The sequence below is a fragment of the Stegostoma tigrinum genome, chromosome 5 (genome assembly GCF_030684315.1).
Source record: "Stegostoma tigrinum isolate sSteTig4 chromosome 5, sSteTig4.hap1, whole genome shotgun sequence".
NCBI classification, from domain to species: Eukaryota; Metazoa; Chordata; class Chondrichthyes; order Orectolobiformes; family Stegostomatidae; genus Stegostoma; species Stegostoma tigrinum.
In genome coordinates, this window is record NC_081358.1 from 29427099 (window position 1) to 29446463 (window position 19365).

A 19365-nucleotide genomic window follows, 5' to 3' on the forward strand; every position below is an offset into this window, starting at 1 on the left:
CAAACTCACACTGAGCCTCAGAGCATCCCACCCAGACCCAAGTCCCTATCCCCCACCCAATCTACACATCCCAGATCACTATGGGCAAATGGGAATGGCCAATCCACCTAACCTGCACATCTTTGGGCTGTGGGAGGAAGCCGGAGCACCCAGAGGAAGCCCACGCAGATACAAAGAGAATGTGCAAACTCTACACTGTCATCCAAGGGTGGAATTAAACCTGAGTTCCTGATGCTGTGAGGCAGCAGTGCTAATCACTGAGCCACCAGATTAATTTATCCGAAGTCCAGCAAGCTCCAGCCTATACTTTAGTGTTGAACTAAGACAAGCATCTCACAGAGTCATAGACGTCTATAGCATGGAAACAGACCCGTCAACCCAACTTGTTCATGCTGCCCAGTTTTCACAATATAAACTAGTCCCATTTGCTTGGGTTTGACCTAAATCCCTCCATACCTATCCCAGCCGTGTACCTGTGTAAATGCTTTTTAAATGACAAAATTGTGCTCACTTCCACCACAACCTCTGACAACCCATTCCAGACACTCAGCACCATCTGTTCAATATCCACCTACCTAATGCACATCTTTAATGACATTACATTCCTCAAGTAGGAAATTTTCCTATCCATTCCTGTCTTCCCACCAGGAATGGGAAATCAGTGGGCAGAAATCTCAGGCTGGAGTTATGGGAGATCTGGTGACCCCTCTCAGACTCTCACAGCATTAACCTCTCAGTGGTGGCAAAACCTCCATGGATTCATTCCAAGGTCAGAAGGGAAATGACACAGAATTCCTGGCTACTGCTTACAGTATGTCAATTGGGCTCGTTAATTTAATCAATGATTGCAAAGCAGTGATTTCTCAGGGGGAATATTGAAGCTATACAGGACATTGGTTCAGCCACTTTTGGAATACTGTGTACAATTTAGATCTTTCTGTTATAGGAAAGATGTTGTGAAACTTGAAAGGGTTCAGAAAAGATTTACAACAATGTTGCCGGGGTTGGAGTATTTGAGCTAGAGGGAGGGGCTGAACAGGCTGGGGCTATTTTCCTTGGAATGTCGGAGGTAGAAGGGTGACCTTATAGAGGTTTATAAAATCATGAGCGGCATGGATAGGGTGAATAGCCAAGGTCTTCTTCCTGGCGTAGTGGAGTCCAAAACTAGAGGGCATAGGTTTAAGGTGAGAGGCACCTTCATCCACAGAGGGTGGTGTGTACTGGGAATGAACTGCCAGAGGCAATGGCAGAAATGTGCACAGTTAAAAGGCATCTGAATGGATACATGAGTGGGAAGAGTTTAGAGGGATATGGGCCAAATGACACCAGATTAATTTAGGATATCTGGTTGGCATTGGAGTTGAACCAAAGAGTCTGTTTCAGTGCTGTACAGCTCTATGACTCTATGATTAAACAGAGGCCATATGGCTTTCCTGTTCCCTCGGAAGACCACCGGCTTTTTGCCCAATTGAGGTACCTTGCAAAGGGGAGGCCGTAGAGAATTGTGCTTTGCACTTGCCCTAGATCATCCTCCCCACTTCTTCTCCTGTGACAGCCACCACACGATTCCCGTCCCATCATCACACAGATTTGGCCCAGTTTCCCATGGTGACCCTGGTGGACCCTGGTACCTCTCCCTAAGACTGGGTCCATGAGAAGTGCTTGATGCTGGTTGACCAGCATGTCTTGGAGGCACTTCTTGTGCTGCAGACACTTCTTGTGCTGCAGGGGACCTTGCAGACGGGGTGGTGGGAAAAGCCTGATAGTGGCTATCTAAGTGCCTGAAAGGCACTTGATTCAATCTGGCAGCTTCCATGGAAGTGGCAGGAGGTTCTCCAAATGTCGGGCAAGAGCCCATTGGCCTGGCAGAATCTGAGTCCTTGCCCGACGTCGATAGTATTAATGGACTGCTGACTTGAAAATATCTAACCTCTTTGTCTATGTAACTCTTGTGGTCCTTCCATGCTCTAGCTGACTGGTACAGCTCTTTCTCACAATGCACTGTGTCATTGGCAAGAATGAAACACCTTCAAGAAAGAAATAAGTAAAGTTATCAGCACATAAATGATACACACCTGAAAAAGACCGTTTTGTGTGTCAAACTGAAGTTTTATTTTAATATACTCAAAAGAACACAATCAGCACTTATTATGAGTACTTTCATAGAGTCTCTACTGTGATTAGCCATTCAGCTCATTGGTTCACCCTGACCCTCTGAACAGCATCCCACCAGTTACACTCCCCTACCCTATCCCTATAACCTTGCATTTCCCATGGCTAATCCAGTTAGACTGCACATCGGGGGCACTGTGGATAATTTAGCATGGCCAAATCCAACTAACCTGTACATCTTTGGACTGTGGGAGGAAACCCCCACAGACTGTCACCTGAGGGTGAAATCAAACCTGGGTCCCTGGCGCTGTGAGGCAGCAGTGCTAACCACTATGCCGCCCTACTGGTACCACTTCAAGGCACCACTGCACAGAAAAGCTGGATCTCTAAATGCATAGGATGTAATGCTGCAATGAATACACCAGACTTACTTGTGTGTGACCTTGACTGAATCTAGCAGCGATGCATCAGCCTTTCTGCCATCCTCAGTAATCATGTCCTTGTTCTCGTCTTCCTCTTCAGCCAGGGTTTTCTCTCGTGAATAGGCTGCGCTCATATTTTTTGCCATCAGTGACTTGAGTTCTTTAATTTCCAGGTCAATGTCATAAATCTCACCTTCTAATTCAACTGAAACTGAGCGGATTGGCCGAGTATGAATGAAGCGAGGTTTAAATTCTGTTTGGAAGGGAAAGTATATCTTAATACACATGCCACTAATGGCAATAATTCAACTCAGCAGGGAATGTTGAAAACAGGCAACCCTTTAGTAGACACAGTATGTTAATGCTGCCTTACACCGGCATGGTTACCTTCCATTGCCTACTCAAATCTCTGGAGAGAAGATAGCACTGCAGAAACCAGATTTTAAAAAGTGCCAAAAGCAGGTCAAAGTAGAGCTCCACTTATAGACACTTGCTGTTTTCTGTTGGTTGGGAAATCCAAGGTTTGGACATCTTTCTTTTATCTTTCCCATTTCTTCCCTCCTCTTTCAGTCACTGATTGAAAGACAACAGAATTATGTAGACTCCAAATGTCTCAGAAGAGATAGTACTCTGACATCAGAAGAGGTGGAGGGGGAAAGAAGGTAGTGCAGTATTTCCCTGTGGATATTTCCCTCTATAATGGGTCTAACACATTGGACCTTTCAGGGGCTAGCAGCAGCAGCTGTCAGGTCAGTGGCACTGTGACCAGCTCTGAGGCTCAGAAGGAACAGGTGCAGTCAGACAGGGTGATACTAATAGGAGACTCAACTGTGAAGGGGACAGACAGGAGATTCTGTGCCACACAAGAGTCACCAGGATGTGTGTTGTCTCCTCGGTGCCAGGGTCAAAGATGACTCTGAGCGGTTGCAGAACATTTTGAAGGGTGAGGCTGAACAGCCAGAGGTCATTGTACACATCAGTATGAATTACATAGGCATGGGGTCCTGTGAAATGAGTACAGGGAGTTAAGTAAGAAGTTAAAAAGCAGGACCTCAAGGTTAATGATCTCCCAATTACTCCCAATTAGAAATAGAAAGTTAGGCCAGATGAATGTGTGGCTGAGGAGCTGGTGTTGGGGACAGGGTTTTCAGTTCTTGGATCATTGGGATCTCTTCTGGGGTAGAGGTGACCTGTAGAGGGATGGGTTGCATTTGAACCAGAGTGTCCAATAGCCTCGTAGGGAGATTTGCTAGTGTTGCCTGGGAGGGTTTAAACAAGTTTGACAGGGGGTGGGACTCTGAATAAGAGAGATGCCATCAAGAAGTCAGGGGAAAATACGTTAGCCATCAAGAGCAAGTTTACTATTCAGGATAGCCAGGAGAAAAAGTTAAGGGAAGAAAAAGACTTCAGGTTTAAAGTGCATTTATTAAAATGCAGGAGGCCTGACTGGTAAAGTAGGTGAGTTCAGAGCATGGATTGGATCTGGGGAGTGGGGTATTATAGCCAGAACAGAAATGTGGCTGAGAGAAGGGCAGGACTGGTAATTCAATACAGAAGCTACAGGCATGACAGAAGTACAAGTGAGCGAAGGCGGGGTGTGGGGAGGTGGGGGGGGTTGCCCTTTTGATAAGGGAGGACATAACAACAGTGCATAGAGAGGATATTCTTGAAGGTTCATCAAGTGAGGCCATATAGTTTGAAACAAGAAGGGGATGGTCACTCTGTTGGGATTGTATTATAGATTCCCAAATAGCCAGTGGGTACAACGGCAGCAGATGTAGAGAGATTGCAGATATCTGGAGGAAGAACAGATTAGCATTGATTGGAGATTTTAATTTCCCCGGCATTAACTGGGCCACCCAGAGTGTAAAAGGTTCAGATGGGGTGGAATTTGTTAAATGTGTCCAAGAAAATTTCCTAAATCAAGATGTAGATGGCTCTACTCAGGAGGGTGCAACAATGGACCTCCTCTTAGGAATCGAGGTCAGGCAAGTGACTGAAGTGTCAGTCAGAGAGCACTTTGCGTCCAGTAACCATAAGTCTCTTAGTTTTAACATAATTAGAGAATAAAGATAGAACAGGTTCACAGGTTAAGGTGCTGAACTTGAGCAGGGCCAATTTTGGGGACATTAGGCAGGATCTAGTAGAGGTGGATTGGGTGAGTCTGTATGAAGGAAAAGGAACGACTGGCAGATAGGGGGCTTTTAGAAATGTGATATCAAGAGTCCAGGGACAGTATGTTCCTGTTGTGAGGAAGAGAATAGGTTCCCTCAAAGATCATCACGGCTGTCTATGTGTGGAGCCACAGGAGATGGAGCAGACTTTTAATGAATATTTCTCCTCAGTCTTTACTGAGGAGAGAATCGTGGACGCTAATGAAATAAGGGAACCAGGTGGGGATGTTTTGGACTGTATAGACATTACAAGAGAGGAAGTTTTCACAACCTTAAAGGGCATTAAGGTGGATAAATCCCCTGGGCTTGATCAAGTCCATCCTTGGATGTTGAGGGAGGCTAGGGAAGAAATTGCAGAGGCCCTTGCAGAGAATTTTGCTTCATCTATAGCCAGTGGTAAAATTCTAGAAGACTAGAAGTTGGCTAATGTTGTTCCATTGTTTAAGAAATGTAGCAAAGACAAGTCAGGGAACTACAGGCCAGTGAGCCTGACATCAGTGGTAGGCAAGTTATTGGAGAGGATGCTGAGGGACAGGATTAACCAACATTTGGATCGTCAAGTCTGATCAGGGATAGTCAGTGGGGATTTGTGCATGGTAGGTCATGTCTGACAAAACTTTGACAGTTTTTTGAAGAGGTAACGAAGAGGATGGATGAGGGTAGGGCAGTGGATGTGGTCGATATGGACTTTAGTAAGGCCTTTGACAAGGTCCCACACATCAGGCTAGTCATGAAAGTTATCTTGCATGGGATCCAGGGAGAACCAGCTAATTGGATTCAAAATTGGCTCAATGGTAGGAAGCAAAGGATGATGGTTGAAGGTTGTTTCTTGGATTAGAGGCCTGTGACTACTGGTATGACCCAAGGGTCGGTGCTGAGATCTTTGTTATTTGTTATTTACATAAATGGCCTACATGTAAATGTACAAGGCACGATGAGCAAGCTTGTGGGTGATACAAAATTAAGAGGTATCATTGATAACGAATGAGGTTATCAAAAACTACAGAGGGATCTTTTACAGATAGGGAAGTGGGCTGAGGATTGGCAAATGCAATTCAATACAAATAAATGTGAGGTGTTGCATTTCGGAAAGTCAAACCAAGGTACGACTTATACAGTAACTGGTGAGGTCCTGAGGAATGTTGTGGAACAGACTGGCCTATGAGTACAAGTGCATAGTTCATTGAAAGCAGCATCACAGATGGATAGGGTGGTGAAGAAGGCATTTAGATTAGATTAGATTAGATTAACTACAGTGTGAAAACAGGCCCTTCGGCCCAACAAGTCCACACTGCCCCTTAAAGCATCCCATCCAACCCATCCCCATTCCCCTCTAACCCACATACCCCTGAACACTACGGGCAATTTAGCATGGCAATTTAGGGTACGGCCAGAGGAATGAGAGTGGCTGGTCAGCAACAGATGGGCAGGATACCATTGCTCACAGAATGGTAACAAAAATAACTTTTTTAATTGTATGAGTCACAGACGTAAATGGCACTCTGCTCAAAACTAATTTTATAAAATACAAGGGTTATTCATTTCTGTTCCTTTTACTCACAAGACACCAAGTTATAGTCCAACAGATTTATTTGAAATCACAAGCTTTCAGAGCGTACCCGCTTTGGCGGGTGAAGTGAGAGAGAAGCTCCCAGAGCACAGAATTTATGGGCAGAGAGAGATCAAAGGCAGAGGGTTCGAAAGACCGTACAAATGGCGTGAGAGGGGTGCTGAATAATAAGTCACTGCTGGTCATCTGTAGTGTCAGACAGTGTGAGTAAAGTACCAACAATTGAAAAGCAAGCAAAGGGGTGATCTACAATCCAATTAAATGAAGCAGAGAGATTCTTACAAAAAAATGAGAGATAAGGTGGTGCTGGAGACAAATGGATACTGCATACAGCAGACTAGCTACGAGCCACTGCCAAGCAGATGGGGCAATGGAACTGCACCACCTATATGCACAACCAAGAACAAAAAACTGGAGAAACTTGGCATTACTACCGGCAGTAACCAAGCCTCCCCTGGTACCATGGTTGTAAGCGGTACTACCACAGGGAAAATCCATCATCAGCTTGTCTGATCACAGCCTTCAAACGGATGAAGTTCTCTGTCAAGGCCTGAATTTCTGCCCCACCACCAAAATGGACCCCAGTGGTCTGGCGGCAGACACAGAGGAATTCATCAGGTGAATGAGGCTCCGGGAATTCTTCCACAAACCCCAAGATGTCAGCAGTGAGCCCAACTAAACAACCAACGAGCCGGAACAGTCAGCAGAGAGATCTGTGGTGCGCTGACCAAAGGAGTCGTCAAATTGGACCCCCCCAACCCCAGAAGACTGCTGCCCTACGCTCGAAAGCAATGTCAAACTGTCAGGAGATGCGTTAATGCCAGATTCATTAACCGCACTCACAAGATAGTACAGAACATCACAAAAGCACAACACCATCAAGGCCATTCACAACACTGTAGTCAAACCAGCAGACAAAGGAGGAGCCATCGTCATATGGAATAGAACAGATTACTGCAAAGAAGCATTCCAAGTAAAAACCAGGAACACTACAGACGAGTACTGCGATCTGACAAAAGACCACACCTGTCAACTGCACAGATTGATCAAGACCTCTGATCCAGACCTTCAGAGTATCCTATGCACTCTCATCATGCATACTTATCACATAGTGGATTTCTGCTGCTTTCTGAAGAAACACATTTGGATATCCCATTGTCATTCAATGGGACTCTGTGTAAGAACCTCTCTGGTTACGTCGAGGGCATCTTGGAACCCATAGTACAGAAATCCCCAGCTTCTGTTATGATACTACAGATTTCTTACAGAAACTCAGCATCCGAGGACCAGTAGAAACAGGAACATTCTTCATCTCAGTGGACGTTTCGGCTCTACACCAGCATTCACCATGACGAAGGCATCACTGCAACATCTTCAGTTCTCAATACCACCATCTGCCAATTTCCAGATGCCACCCTACATCTCATCCGCTTCATCATCGACCACAACATCTTCACCTTCAATAACCAGTTCTTCATCCAGACACACAGAACACCCACGGGGACCATATTTGCTTCCTAATATGCCAATATTTTCATGCACAGGTTCACACAAGACTTCTTTGCTGTGCAAGACCTCTGACCAATGCTATACACCAGATACATTGACGACATTTTCTTCCTTTGGATTCATGGTGAGGAATCACTGAAACAACTATATAGCAATATCAACAAGTTTCATCCCACCGTCAGACTTGCCATGGGCTACTCTTCAGAATCAGTCACATTCTTGTACACACACATCTCCATCAGGGACAGACACCTCAGTACCTCACTCTACCGCATAGATAATCACGTGAAGCTGTATTTCTCGAGCTTCCACGCTAAACATATTAACGAAGCCATTCCCTACAGGCAATCCCTATGTGTATACAGGATCTGCTCAGATGAGGAGGAAAGTAATGGGCACCTGAGGATTTTGAAGAATGCCCTCATTAGAACAGGATACAATACTCAACTCATCCGTTCCAATGTGCCACAGCGAAAAACCGCTCTGACCTCCTCAGGATACAGACACAGGATACGACCGTTAGCATACCCATCATTGTCTAGTACTTCCCTGAAGTGGAGAGATTACGCCATGTTCTCTGCAGCCTACAAGTGATGACCAGCATCTCAGCAAGATCATCCCTACGCCTCCACCTCTTGTCTTCAAACAACCCCCAAATCTTAAACAGACTATCATTCACAGCAAACTACCCAGCGTTCAGGACAATATTGGCCACAACACCACACAACCCTGCCATGGCAACCTCTGCAAGACATGTCCGATCAACAAAATGGATACTAACATCACACTTGGGAACACTGAGTACACAGCAGATACTCGTGTGAATCAGCCAATGTTGTTTATCTCATACACTGCAGGCAAGGATGCCCTGAGGCATAATATATTGGCGAGATCAGATTAACGGACATCGCGCAACAATCCCCAGACAAGAATTTCTTTATTCATTCACATGATGAAGGCATTGCTGGCTAGGCAGCATTTATTGTTCATCCCTAATTGCCCAAAGGGCAGTTAAGAGTCAACCACATTGCTGTGGGTCAGGAGTCACATGTAGTTCAGACCAGGTAAGGATGGCAGTTGGTATCAGAGATTGTAGGAACTGCAGATGCTGGAGAATCCGAGATAACAAGGTGTAGAACTGGATGAACACAGCAGGCCAAGCAGCATCAGAGGAGCAGGAAAGCTGACGTATTTCAAGGCCGAAGAGATTACAAGAGAGTTGCAGTGGGAGAGAGATCCTGTGAGGTTTGTCCGGAGGGAGGAGAGTAACTTCTTCAGGGTAGGCATCCTAAGAAGAGGCAGTGAGGTTAAAATTGTATCAGAGATAATAGGAACTGCAGATGCTGGAGAATCCGAGATACCCGAAATGTCGGCGTTCCTGGTCCTAAAATGTTGCTTGGCCTGCTGTGTTCATCCAGCTCTACACCTTGTTATCAAGGATGGCAGCTTCCTTCCCTAAAGGGCATTAGTGATCCTTATGACAATTGACAATGGATTAATGTTCATCAACAGATTCTTAATTCCAGATACTTATTGAATTCAAATGCTATCATCTGCCATGGCAGGATTTGAACCTGCATCTCCATAATATTATCTGGGTCTCTGAATTAACAGTTCAGTGATAATACTACTAGGCCATCACCAACCCGATACATGTTTTCTTCCATTCACAGAACATTTCATTGCTCAAGGACATTCAGCCTCCAGTCTTCAGGTTAGCACCCTCCAAGGCAGCCTTCGAGATACATAACAACACAGAACCATCGAGCAGAAACTGATAGCCAAGTTCTGTACCCGTGAAGATGGTCTCAACAGTGATTTTACGTTCATGTTGCCCTACATGTGACCCCACCACACTGTGCTGTATCTGTAAAATCTGTTCTGTATCTGTAAAATTTCCCTTACTGTCCCGTTTTGACACCATCACCTTGATAAATTGTTATGATCTCTCTACCTTAATTAGCTTGTATCATTTTGAATTATTTATTACTTTGGTTGGACACTTGGCATGTGACTCTTATACCTATCATGTTTATTTCAGTCATTTGGTTTGTCTTCAGCACCACCTTTTTAAAAATTTTTTTGTAAACATCTCTCTGCCTGACTTAATTGGATGTAGGGATGATCTTGGTCATCATCTTGGTCAAGAGATGCAGGTCCTCATTGATGACATGTTGAAGGCTGCAGAGAACGTGGTGTAGTCTCTCCACTCGGGGGATAAACTAGACAATGAAGGGTACGCTGGCGGTTGTATTCTGTGTCTGTCTCCTGAGGAGGTCATCCCTTTGCTTTTTATTCAGCTGTGGACACTTTACTCACACCATCAAACGCTACGGATCACCTGTAGGGACTTATTATTCAGCACTCCTCTCACACCTTTTGTATGATTTCTGTGCCCTCGACCTCTCTCTGCCCATAAATTCTGTGCTCTGTGTGCTTCTCTCTCACTTCACCTGATGAACAGGCTATTCCCCGAAAGCTAGTGATTTCAAATAAACCTGCTGGACTATAACCTGGTGCCATGTGACTTCTGACTTTGTCCACCCCAGTCTGACACTGGGACCTCCACATCATTCTTTTTACTGTAATGAAACATTACAATGAGGAATGCGACATTCCTAGGATTTCCTAATTTAAATACATTGACCCAAGCACATGAGGAAAATCATTGTTTTGTTTGATACGAGGTTGTATGGTCGAGCAGCACCCTGGTTTCTAATCCAAGTTAGCCAGCCTCAGCTGTGTCAACAGTAAGGATATTACAACGTGTTAACATGGGCCATAAGGCAGGAAAAGGATTCGAATTAGCCGTATTCCCAAACATCATCCCTTGAATACTCTGGCCCAATTGATTTCAGTATCGCAAATATATAATTGGAGAAAATTTCTGTGCACCCTCCACTGGATATCAGATTAGCAGAGAGATAATTTAGCTGCAAAAGCTGACATTGTTGGAAGCATTCAGCATGTTTGGCAGCAGAGAAAGCAGACGCAATGTTTTGGATTCAGTGATCCTAATTTAGCAGCAGTAGAGGAGATGAGAGAGGTGGTGCTGAGGACTGCACATGTACAGTTAGATTTAATCGACCTCTTGAGGGTCCTGCCAAGGGAAACATAATGCTGCAAATATTGCAATGTTAATTCTTTAAAATTTGTGTTCCCTTGACCAAAACGCAAATAAAGGAAGGGACAGGAAAAGCTATTATCTAGTCAGTTACTGTCACTCGCTTTGACAAGGAAGGACGAAAGCAAGGTTCACCTTTTAGACCAGAAAACAGTTTGGAGGCATGTTAATATTATTTCAGAGCTAATATTAAAGCTGTATTTTGTGTTTGTTGAATTCAGTATTATATGTGTGAAAACCGAATTATCTTGTTTTCCTTCATCTTTCTCTGATATTCTGTCTCATGCAATTGGACCTGTAATTTAAGTTGTACTCACACCATTGATTCGCCAGATGGCACCAAAGGACCAGTTCCAAAGAGGTATTAAACAGTTCATATGAGGTCATGGGATTTTCTCTACTCACTGTGAGTCGTGTGGATCCTGAGGAACTGTCTCTGGTTTCTTCTCTCAGATGGACTCATCCTGTAGCTACTCTCTGAGCACTCACAATCCTTACTGCTGTAGGTCTGAGTGCGCAGGTTTTTACTTTTCTTGCTGCCAGCTGGCATTTTTGTTGTCCCTTTGCACTTGTGGAGTCGAAGTTTTCCTGTAGCATCTTCGACACACTGCCACTTCTGGTAAAAGATGGCAAGAGGTTTAAAATCCCATTTATCAAACAACTCTGCACTGAATCAATCTTTTCCATTGGATTGTCACATGTACATAGGCACAGTGAAAAGTTTGTTTTGCATGCAGTACAAGCAGATCATACCACACAAAGTGCATTCGAGTAATAGAACACAGCAAGGAATACAATGCTACAGCTGTAGAGAAGGTGCACAAAGAGCAAGGTGAACTTTAGATTTAAAATTTCATAAGTCTAATAACCGTGGGGAAGAAGGTATTCTTGAATCTGTTGGTATGTGCGTTTAATCTTTTGCATCTTCTGCCCGATGAAAGAGGTTGGAAGAGATTATAACTGGGCTGGGATGGGTCTTTGATTATGTTGGCTGCCTTTTTGCAGCAATGAAAAATGTAGATGGAGCAAATGGATGGAAGATTGGCTTGCATGCTGGTCAGGGCTGTGTTCACAACTGTCTGTAGTTTCTTATGGTCTTGGGCAGAGCAGTTGCCGTGCCAAGCTGTGATGCATCCGATACAGTGCTTTCTATGGTGTATCTATAAAAATTGGGAACTCCTGTATTTGCCTTTCTTTTTATTAAAAATTAGAATGTAACAAAGAAAAAGCTTACATTTATATAATCCTTTTTAGGCCGTCTCAGCCTACTTTGCAGCCAATTAGGTTATTTTGATGTGTGGCTGTTATTGTAATGTAGGAACTCAGAAATTTCACTGCATAAGTACTTTCTTTATTCATTCGTGGCTATGAGTGTGTCACTGGTTGGGTCAGCATTTCCTGTCTATCTCTAATTGTTAAGAGTTAACCACATTACTGAGGTTCTGGAGTCACATGTAGGTCAGACCAGGTAAGGATGATATTATTTGATCCAGGTGGGTTTTTAAGATAATTGTTCATGTTTACGGTTTCCATAGCTAGGCTTTTTTTTAATTCCAGGGTTTTGTTTTTAGTTTTTGTTATTTTGTCAGAGTCAATCCCTAGAGTGAGTAGGCTTTCTAAATTCCCTGTTTATTTTCCCACTACCTTCTCAACACCACAATTCCAGGTTTTTATTGAATTTAAACTTTATTGCCTGCCATGGTGATATTCAAGCCCATGTCTTCAGGACATTAGCCTCTGCTGCCAGATTACGAGCCTGGGGGCATTACTACAACACCAGCACGTTCCCGCACTTATTAAAACTAAATTGGTTAACACTATTGATGAGCCACAGAAGGGGCTTCAGACAAATGTCTGACGTGTTTGAGCGTCACAGTGTAATTTGGATCTCTGGTATCAACTTTGGCCTCAGCATGAACGGTCTCAAGGTGATTCCTAAACGTGCGGTCCCACCGTGGCTAAACACTTAAGAAAGACTGTAACGTTTGAACTCTCAGCTTTATTTCTTTATTTTCTACTCAAAACTAAGCTGGTCTGCAATGTGTAACTTTTAACCTTATTTTGTTTGTTTTACACTATGCTCTAATTACTGCAATGTTTAACTTTCAACTTTGTTCTTTCTTTCTACCTTGTTCTTTGGATTCTGTACCTAGGTACTTGTACCATAGATGGCATTTTATGTGGTGACATTATACACTTTTCACCATACACTTGTACTTTTGTACAAAATCAAAATCAAATGAATGACCCAGGGTTAAATAAGAAATGTGTCTGGCTGAGGAAGAAGGTGCTGTTATCTGCAGAAAACGGTGTAGAACCTTAAATTTAAAATATCAGCACCTTGTAATCACATTGTGTGCAGTTAGGCCTGGACTTTATTGCGGTAACTGTGCCCAGGTGATAGACAGGACTCACCTAGCCATGGCCATTTCATGAAATCTCTGGCCTTCCTTGCAGCTTTTCAGCTGTCTTTGACAGTTCAGTCCCTTTAAGGGATGAGGTCTCTTCTCCAAAAGCTGCCAGTTAATGAACACTACCCTCAGAGCAAGTAGGGCTGGGGTCACCAATGTCAGTCAGGCAGGATCTAATGAGTGGGTAGGACTGGGGGGCAGTGGGTGGGGGATGGGGAGGAAGCGTGTTGCTATATGGGCATCTATTGCCATGAGAAGGTACTTCACGGCCATAGTGTTCAATTAGGAGGGCCCTTCTGAGCCTGCAGGGGAGTTGGCAGCTATCACTGACCATTCTCCCAATGCAGTGGATGCTCCGCTACTCAACTGCTGGGTAAAAAACCTCCACTTGAACCATCCTTCAAACACTGGCTGAATGTGATGGTGACTGGAAGGTGATCTAATGCGTGCCTTCTCTCACCAGTTCTTGGCTTCTGTCCCCTTTCTCACTCTTGTTCACCATAAAAATTCAGGCCTTTGGAGTGGACATGTCTGACTTCCGGAGATCAGCTAAGCTAAAAGTGAAGTTGAAGGACATTGACCTGGCTGTATGTCATCAAAATAAGTTGAAGGACATTGACCTGGCTGTATGTCATCAAAATAACCACATTTAAAAATTCAGAAAGTACAACTTAATCATTGTATCAGCAACCTGTGGTTTTTGTTTTAAAAATATCAGATCCCTCTGCATCAGTAACATCAACTCATTGTTTCTTATCCATTCGTGCAATACAGGTATTATGGCTGGGCCTACATTGGTTGCCCATTCCAAATTGTCCCTGAAGGAGGAGGTGATAAATTGTCTAATAGAGTTGCTACAGTACTTGTGGCGTAGGTTGAGCCACAATACTGAGAATGTAGGAGCTCCAGACTTTAACTTCTGACAATGAAGGCATGGAGTTTGACTTCAGAATGTTTTAAAGTTGCTGATAGGGTAGCGCAAAATGGAGGCTCTTTACCTTAGTAAGACTGCAGTCGTTTCTGAGTGAGAGGTCTTCCCACTGACCCTCAACTTCAAGAGCTCATCCTTCATAAAACATCAAATGGGTACGAATTGGCCAATTCAGGATCAACCCAACGCTGAATGACTGCTCTTAATGCAACATTATGACCTTTAGGCCCCAAAATCAGGTTCCTGACTCAAAAGTCAAATCTGGCACTTCATATTTGAATCATAAAGAATGGGTTGCATTTACATAGCATCTTACACAATTTTAAGGTGTTTGAAGTGCTTTGCAGCCGATAAGGTATTATTGGCTTTTGCAATGTTAGACTCCAAACATAGCACCTTCCCAGTATTCAGTGGGGACTTCATAAAAAATTCCAAGGTCTTAAATCTCATCTCCTATTTTTCTAATTGACCTGTTCATAGAAATCATTGCACAACTCTGGAGCAAGTGGGACTTGAACGAGGGTCTCCTGGTCCATGGGTAGGGACATTACCACAGCATCCCCAGAGACCCCTTAAATCTTGTTTTTGTTTTGTTTCACTTAACCCAAATTAGCCGCTTTTTTGAAATGACCTGTTCAGAGGTGTTATTACACACCTCTGGTGCGGGTGGGGCATGAATCAGGGCCTTCCAGTCCAGGTGCTGAAACACTACCACTGCAAAACTTTCCCTTGAATCTCCTATCAAACATTTAATGATTTGAGAAAATTGCTATCTATTGCTTCTTCTTTATCGGCATTCAGTCTGAAAAGGACTTGTATTTCTCATATTAAAGGTACTATTGTTACCGACATTTTTCTGCCCACGGGAGGCATGTTGTTCAGTGTCCCCTTGTTTTATGGAAGCTATATCTCCAGTATAGTAAAAGCAAAGGTTCGAAGAGGAGTGTACACTCTGTAAAATAAGATTACAATTCAAGACATTCCTACAATAGCAAGCTGATTTAAGAACACAGAATCATCATGGCAGAGATGACCATTTAGAATCATAAGAGTCATACAGCACGGAAACAAAACTTTCAGTACAACTCATCCACGCCGACCAGAAATCCTAATCTGAACTAGTTCCATTTGCCAGCATTTGCCAGCATTTGCCAGCATTTGGCCCATTTCCCTTTAAACCCTTCCTAATCAGATACTCATCCAGACGCGTTCTAAATGTTGTAATTGCACCAGCCTCCACCACTTCCTCTGGCAACTTGTTCCATTTACGCACCACCCTTAGCATGAAATAGCTACCCCTTAGATCCCTTTTAAATCTTTCCCCTCTCACCGTAAACCTCTGCCCTCTAGTTTTTGACCCTCCCACCCTGGGGGATAAAAAAACTTTGGTTATTTACCCTACTTATGCCTCTCATGTTTTTATGAACTTTTATAAGGTCACCCCAGGGAATAAGGCCTCAGCCTATTCAGCCTCTCCCTATAACTTAAACTCTCCAGTCCTATCAACATCCTGGTAAATCTTTTCTGCACCCTCTCAAGTTTAGCAACATCCTTCCTATAGAAGGGCAAACAGGTTGTAAGCATCTAAAAGTAGCCTAACCAATATTCTGTACAATCTCAACATGATCTTCCAATTCCTGTACTCAATGTTCTAACCAATGAAGACAAGCATGCCAAACGCATTCTTCACCACCCCGTCTACCTGCGACTCCACTTTGAAGGAATTATGCACCTGCATCCCTAGGTCTTTTTCTTCAGCTACTCTCCCCAGGGCCCTACTGTTAATTGTATAAGTCCTGTCCTGGTTTGCCTTTCCAAAATGCAACACCTCACATTTATTTAAACTAAATTAAACCCTAGGGGCGGTGTGGACTTGTTGGGCTGAAGGGCCTGTTTTCACACTGTAGGGAATTTAATCTAACCTAATCTAAACTCCATCTGCCACTCCTCGGCCCATCTGATCAAGGACCCATTGTACTCTACAATAATCTTCTTCACTATCTACTACGCCACCTATTTCACTGTTACATACAAACTTACTACCCAAACCTGACTTATTCACATTCAAACCATTTATATAAATAATGAAAAACAGTGAACCCAGCACTAGTCCTTGTGGTACACTGCTGGTCACAGACTTCCAGTTCAGAAAAGCAACCCTTTAACACCACCCTCTGTTTCCTACCTTCAAGTCAACTTTGTATCCAAATGGCTAGCTCTCCCTGGATCTAATGTGATCTAACCTTACTAATCAATCTACTAAATCGAACACTGTCAAACATTTTGTTGAAGTCCATATAGGCAACATCTATGTCTCTGCCTTCATCAATCTTCTTTGTCACATCTTCAAAAAACTCCATCAAGTTAGTGAGACACGATTTCTCTCACATAAAGCATTGTTGACTATCCATTATCAGTCCTTGCCTTTTGAAATGCATGTAAATACTCAGAATCCATTCAAATAACTTACCCACCACTGACGTAAGGCTCACTGGTTTATAGTTCCCTGGGATTTCCTTACAGCCTTTCCTAAATAATGGAACCACATTAGCCAAGCTCCAGTCTTCCAGCATCTCACCATGCTTGTCAATGATACAAATATCTCAGCAAGGTGCCCAGCAATCTTTTCCTAACCTTGACACAAGGTTCTGGGAAACACCTAACCAGGTCCCAGGGATTGATAAACCTTTAGGTATTTTTAAGAGTTCCGGCACCTCCTCTTCTGTAAGATAGCTCTTCTCAAGACGTCACTATTTATTTCATATTTTATGCGTGGACTCTGTTTTTGGTCAAAGTGTTCAGGTGGGTGAGTCACCCGCACTGTCATTGTAACTAACTGAGCCCACTGTATGCCAATCAGCTCAATATATGCTGGCAGGTGAGCATGGGTAAGTTTCTCAGCCTATGGCAAGCCTTGCTACTGGTATCCCAGTCCCTACAATCAGATCACTAATCAAAGGCTGGCAGCTTCTGTGTCCTACAGACTGCTGGTCAAGGCCTACTCTTTGGGAGGTCCAGCAGGGAGACCTTTATTCCTCGAGAGGCTTAAGTGACTTTTATCTTCTCATTGTAGGGTGGGGTCAGGAGCTCACAGACACAGTGATGTCAGAGAGGTCAGAGGCTAGGGCAGTGTTTGTCTTCCAGAGGTACCCCCACCCAGTGCCTCACCCTGTCCCCCAATCTGTGCTTCTGATTGCACCAGGGATTGGGGCAACCAGGGACACACTATCCCCCACTGCCCACTCAAACCCAGCTTCAGATTGCGCCAGTTTGACAGGCTATGAATCAAGGCACTTTCTGTGGCCATCAGGAAAGCAGATAATCAGGGAGTTGGCCATGAATTGACCACTTAAAGGCTTTAATTGGAGCAGATCAAGAAAATCCACAGTGGGAACTTCTCACCCAACGGTTAATTAATGAGATGACAAGAAGGGAGCAAGGATCTCTCCAGGACTGACCTGCCTAATTATTTGCCTTTCTCACCACCTCCAGAGAGGCCACATATCATTCATTATGTCTGTGTTGGCCTTCCGAGTGATCAATTAACTTACTGCCACCCACACCTGGAGCCCTGCATACGCAAAAGCACTATCTGAAAATGAGCAGTGAGTTCTCCTGGTGTCCTGACTACTATTTATCCTTTAAACATAGATTGTCTAGTCAACTGTCTGACTACTGTTAGTGAAACCTTGCTGTGGATTAATCAGCTGTTCTTTGGGCTATAACGAGATTGCCATAAAATCAACTCCCTGACTATAAGGTTATTTAAAACAAGTGGTCTCCAAATGTGGAGGTTGAACTATCAAACGATGTGTGGGCCTCAAATAGAACTGACAGTCAGCACAGGCTTCGCCATCTTTCTTAACCTAGTGAATATTAGCCTACATTCCAAATAATAGCTACAATTCAGATGTATTTTATTGATTAGGAACTGTTTGGGGAATTATGAAGTTATGAAAGGTGCTATGCAACGATCAATGTTTTTCTTTCTTCTTGCCTGCTCTGTTTCCTGTTTCTAGATGGTTGTCACTGACGTTCTCACTGTTGAAGTATTGAATGAAGTCACCGTTGTGTTACATTTTTCAGCTATGTATTGTCTTGTTATCTTTGTCATCCTCAAGTTACACTATTAATGTGCTTCAGCATGTTTCTATATTTTTGTTACTAATCCCTGTCTCTGTGGCTACTGTAATTGTAATGCTCATTCTTTATTCCACCTTTGAGAAATCTACGAATATATTTAGTGTGTTTACACCAAGCTTGTTGATTGAAAGTATAGACAAGTTTTAAATACTTAGTATTAATCATTTAGCATGTTGTACTTCTTTTACCTGAAATATGACAGAGCAACTTCCTTGTATTGATTTGCTTGAGTTGTTCCCTCATTTCTTTGAAGTCAGCCATTTTAAATGTACAAGTCCCTATCTTTGGAATTTGAGAATTGCAGATCATACTGAATTTAATCCTCCTGTGGTTAATGACCCACAGTGATGCCACAGGGTCTACTTTCTGCATGTTATTTGGAATGACTGGTAAGAATTGTTTCCCGTGGTTTCCTACTGGCACTGGGTGGAGATGCAGCCATACAGTACATTTTCCAAATCTGATTGTAACCACTGGGGAATATGACTACATTGTCTATCAATCAACTTTGAGACTGTTCTGTTGAATTTATACTTTAAGGCCTTATTTTTAATTCTTTGCTACTCTTTACCAGAACCTCAAAGAACAATATCAAATCCTTTCATATTCCCTTCAGTATTCTTCTGGCGATCCATATATGTAAGTAATGACCAATGTTTATAGTTAGGCCTCATTTTCCATACCATGAGCTGATCCTATCCACGGAATGCTTTGCAATGAGTTGCCAAGGTTTCTTCAGCTGCAGATTCTAAATCCAATGACCTCTAGTGCCTGGCAGGGCAAAGGGCAGCAGACACATGGAAACATTACAACTTTCAAATGTCCATCTCAGTCACCCAACACTCTGACTTGAACATACGTTGCAGTTTCTACATCCTCACTGTGTAAAAATCCAAGAGTTCCCTGCATAAAGGCATTGTGAGTTCCTTGATCAAATGGACTGCAGAGTTCTAAAAGAATGCCCACCAT

The 19365-nt window shown here is 43.4% G+C and overlaps 1 protein-coding gene across 2 annotated transcripts in view; it reads right to left on the reverse strand.

Annotated features, from left to right (window-relative positions):
* The window catches only part of sulf1 (sulfatase 1), a 135415-nt gene that overhangs the window by 25593 nt on the left and 90457 nt on the right, over positions 1 to 19365 (reverse strand). For both annotated transcript variants that reach the window (XM_048529178.2, XM_048529179.2), the window contains exons 11-13: positions 11317 to 11527; positions 2544 to 2787; positions 1931 to 2027 (exon numbers count right to left, since the gene is read on the reverse strand). In XM_048529178.2, coding sequence (XP_048385135.2) covers positions 1931 to 2027; positions 2544 to 2787; positions 11317 to 11527 — 552 coding nt within the window. The remainder of the gene's footprint in view (positions 1 to 1930; positions 2028 to 2543; positions 2788 to 11316; positions 11528 to 19365) is intronic.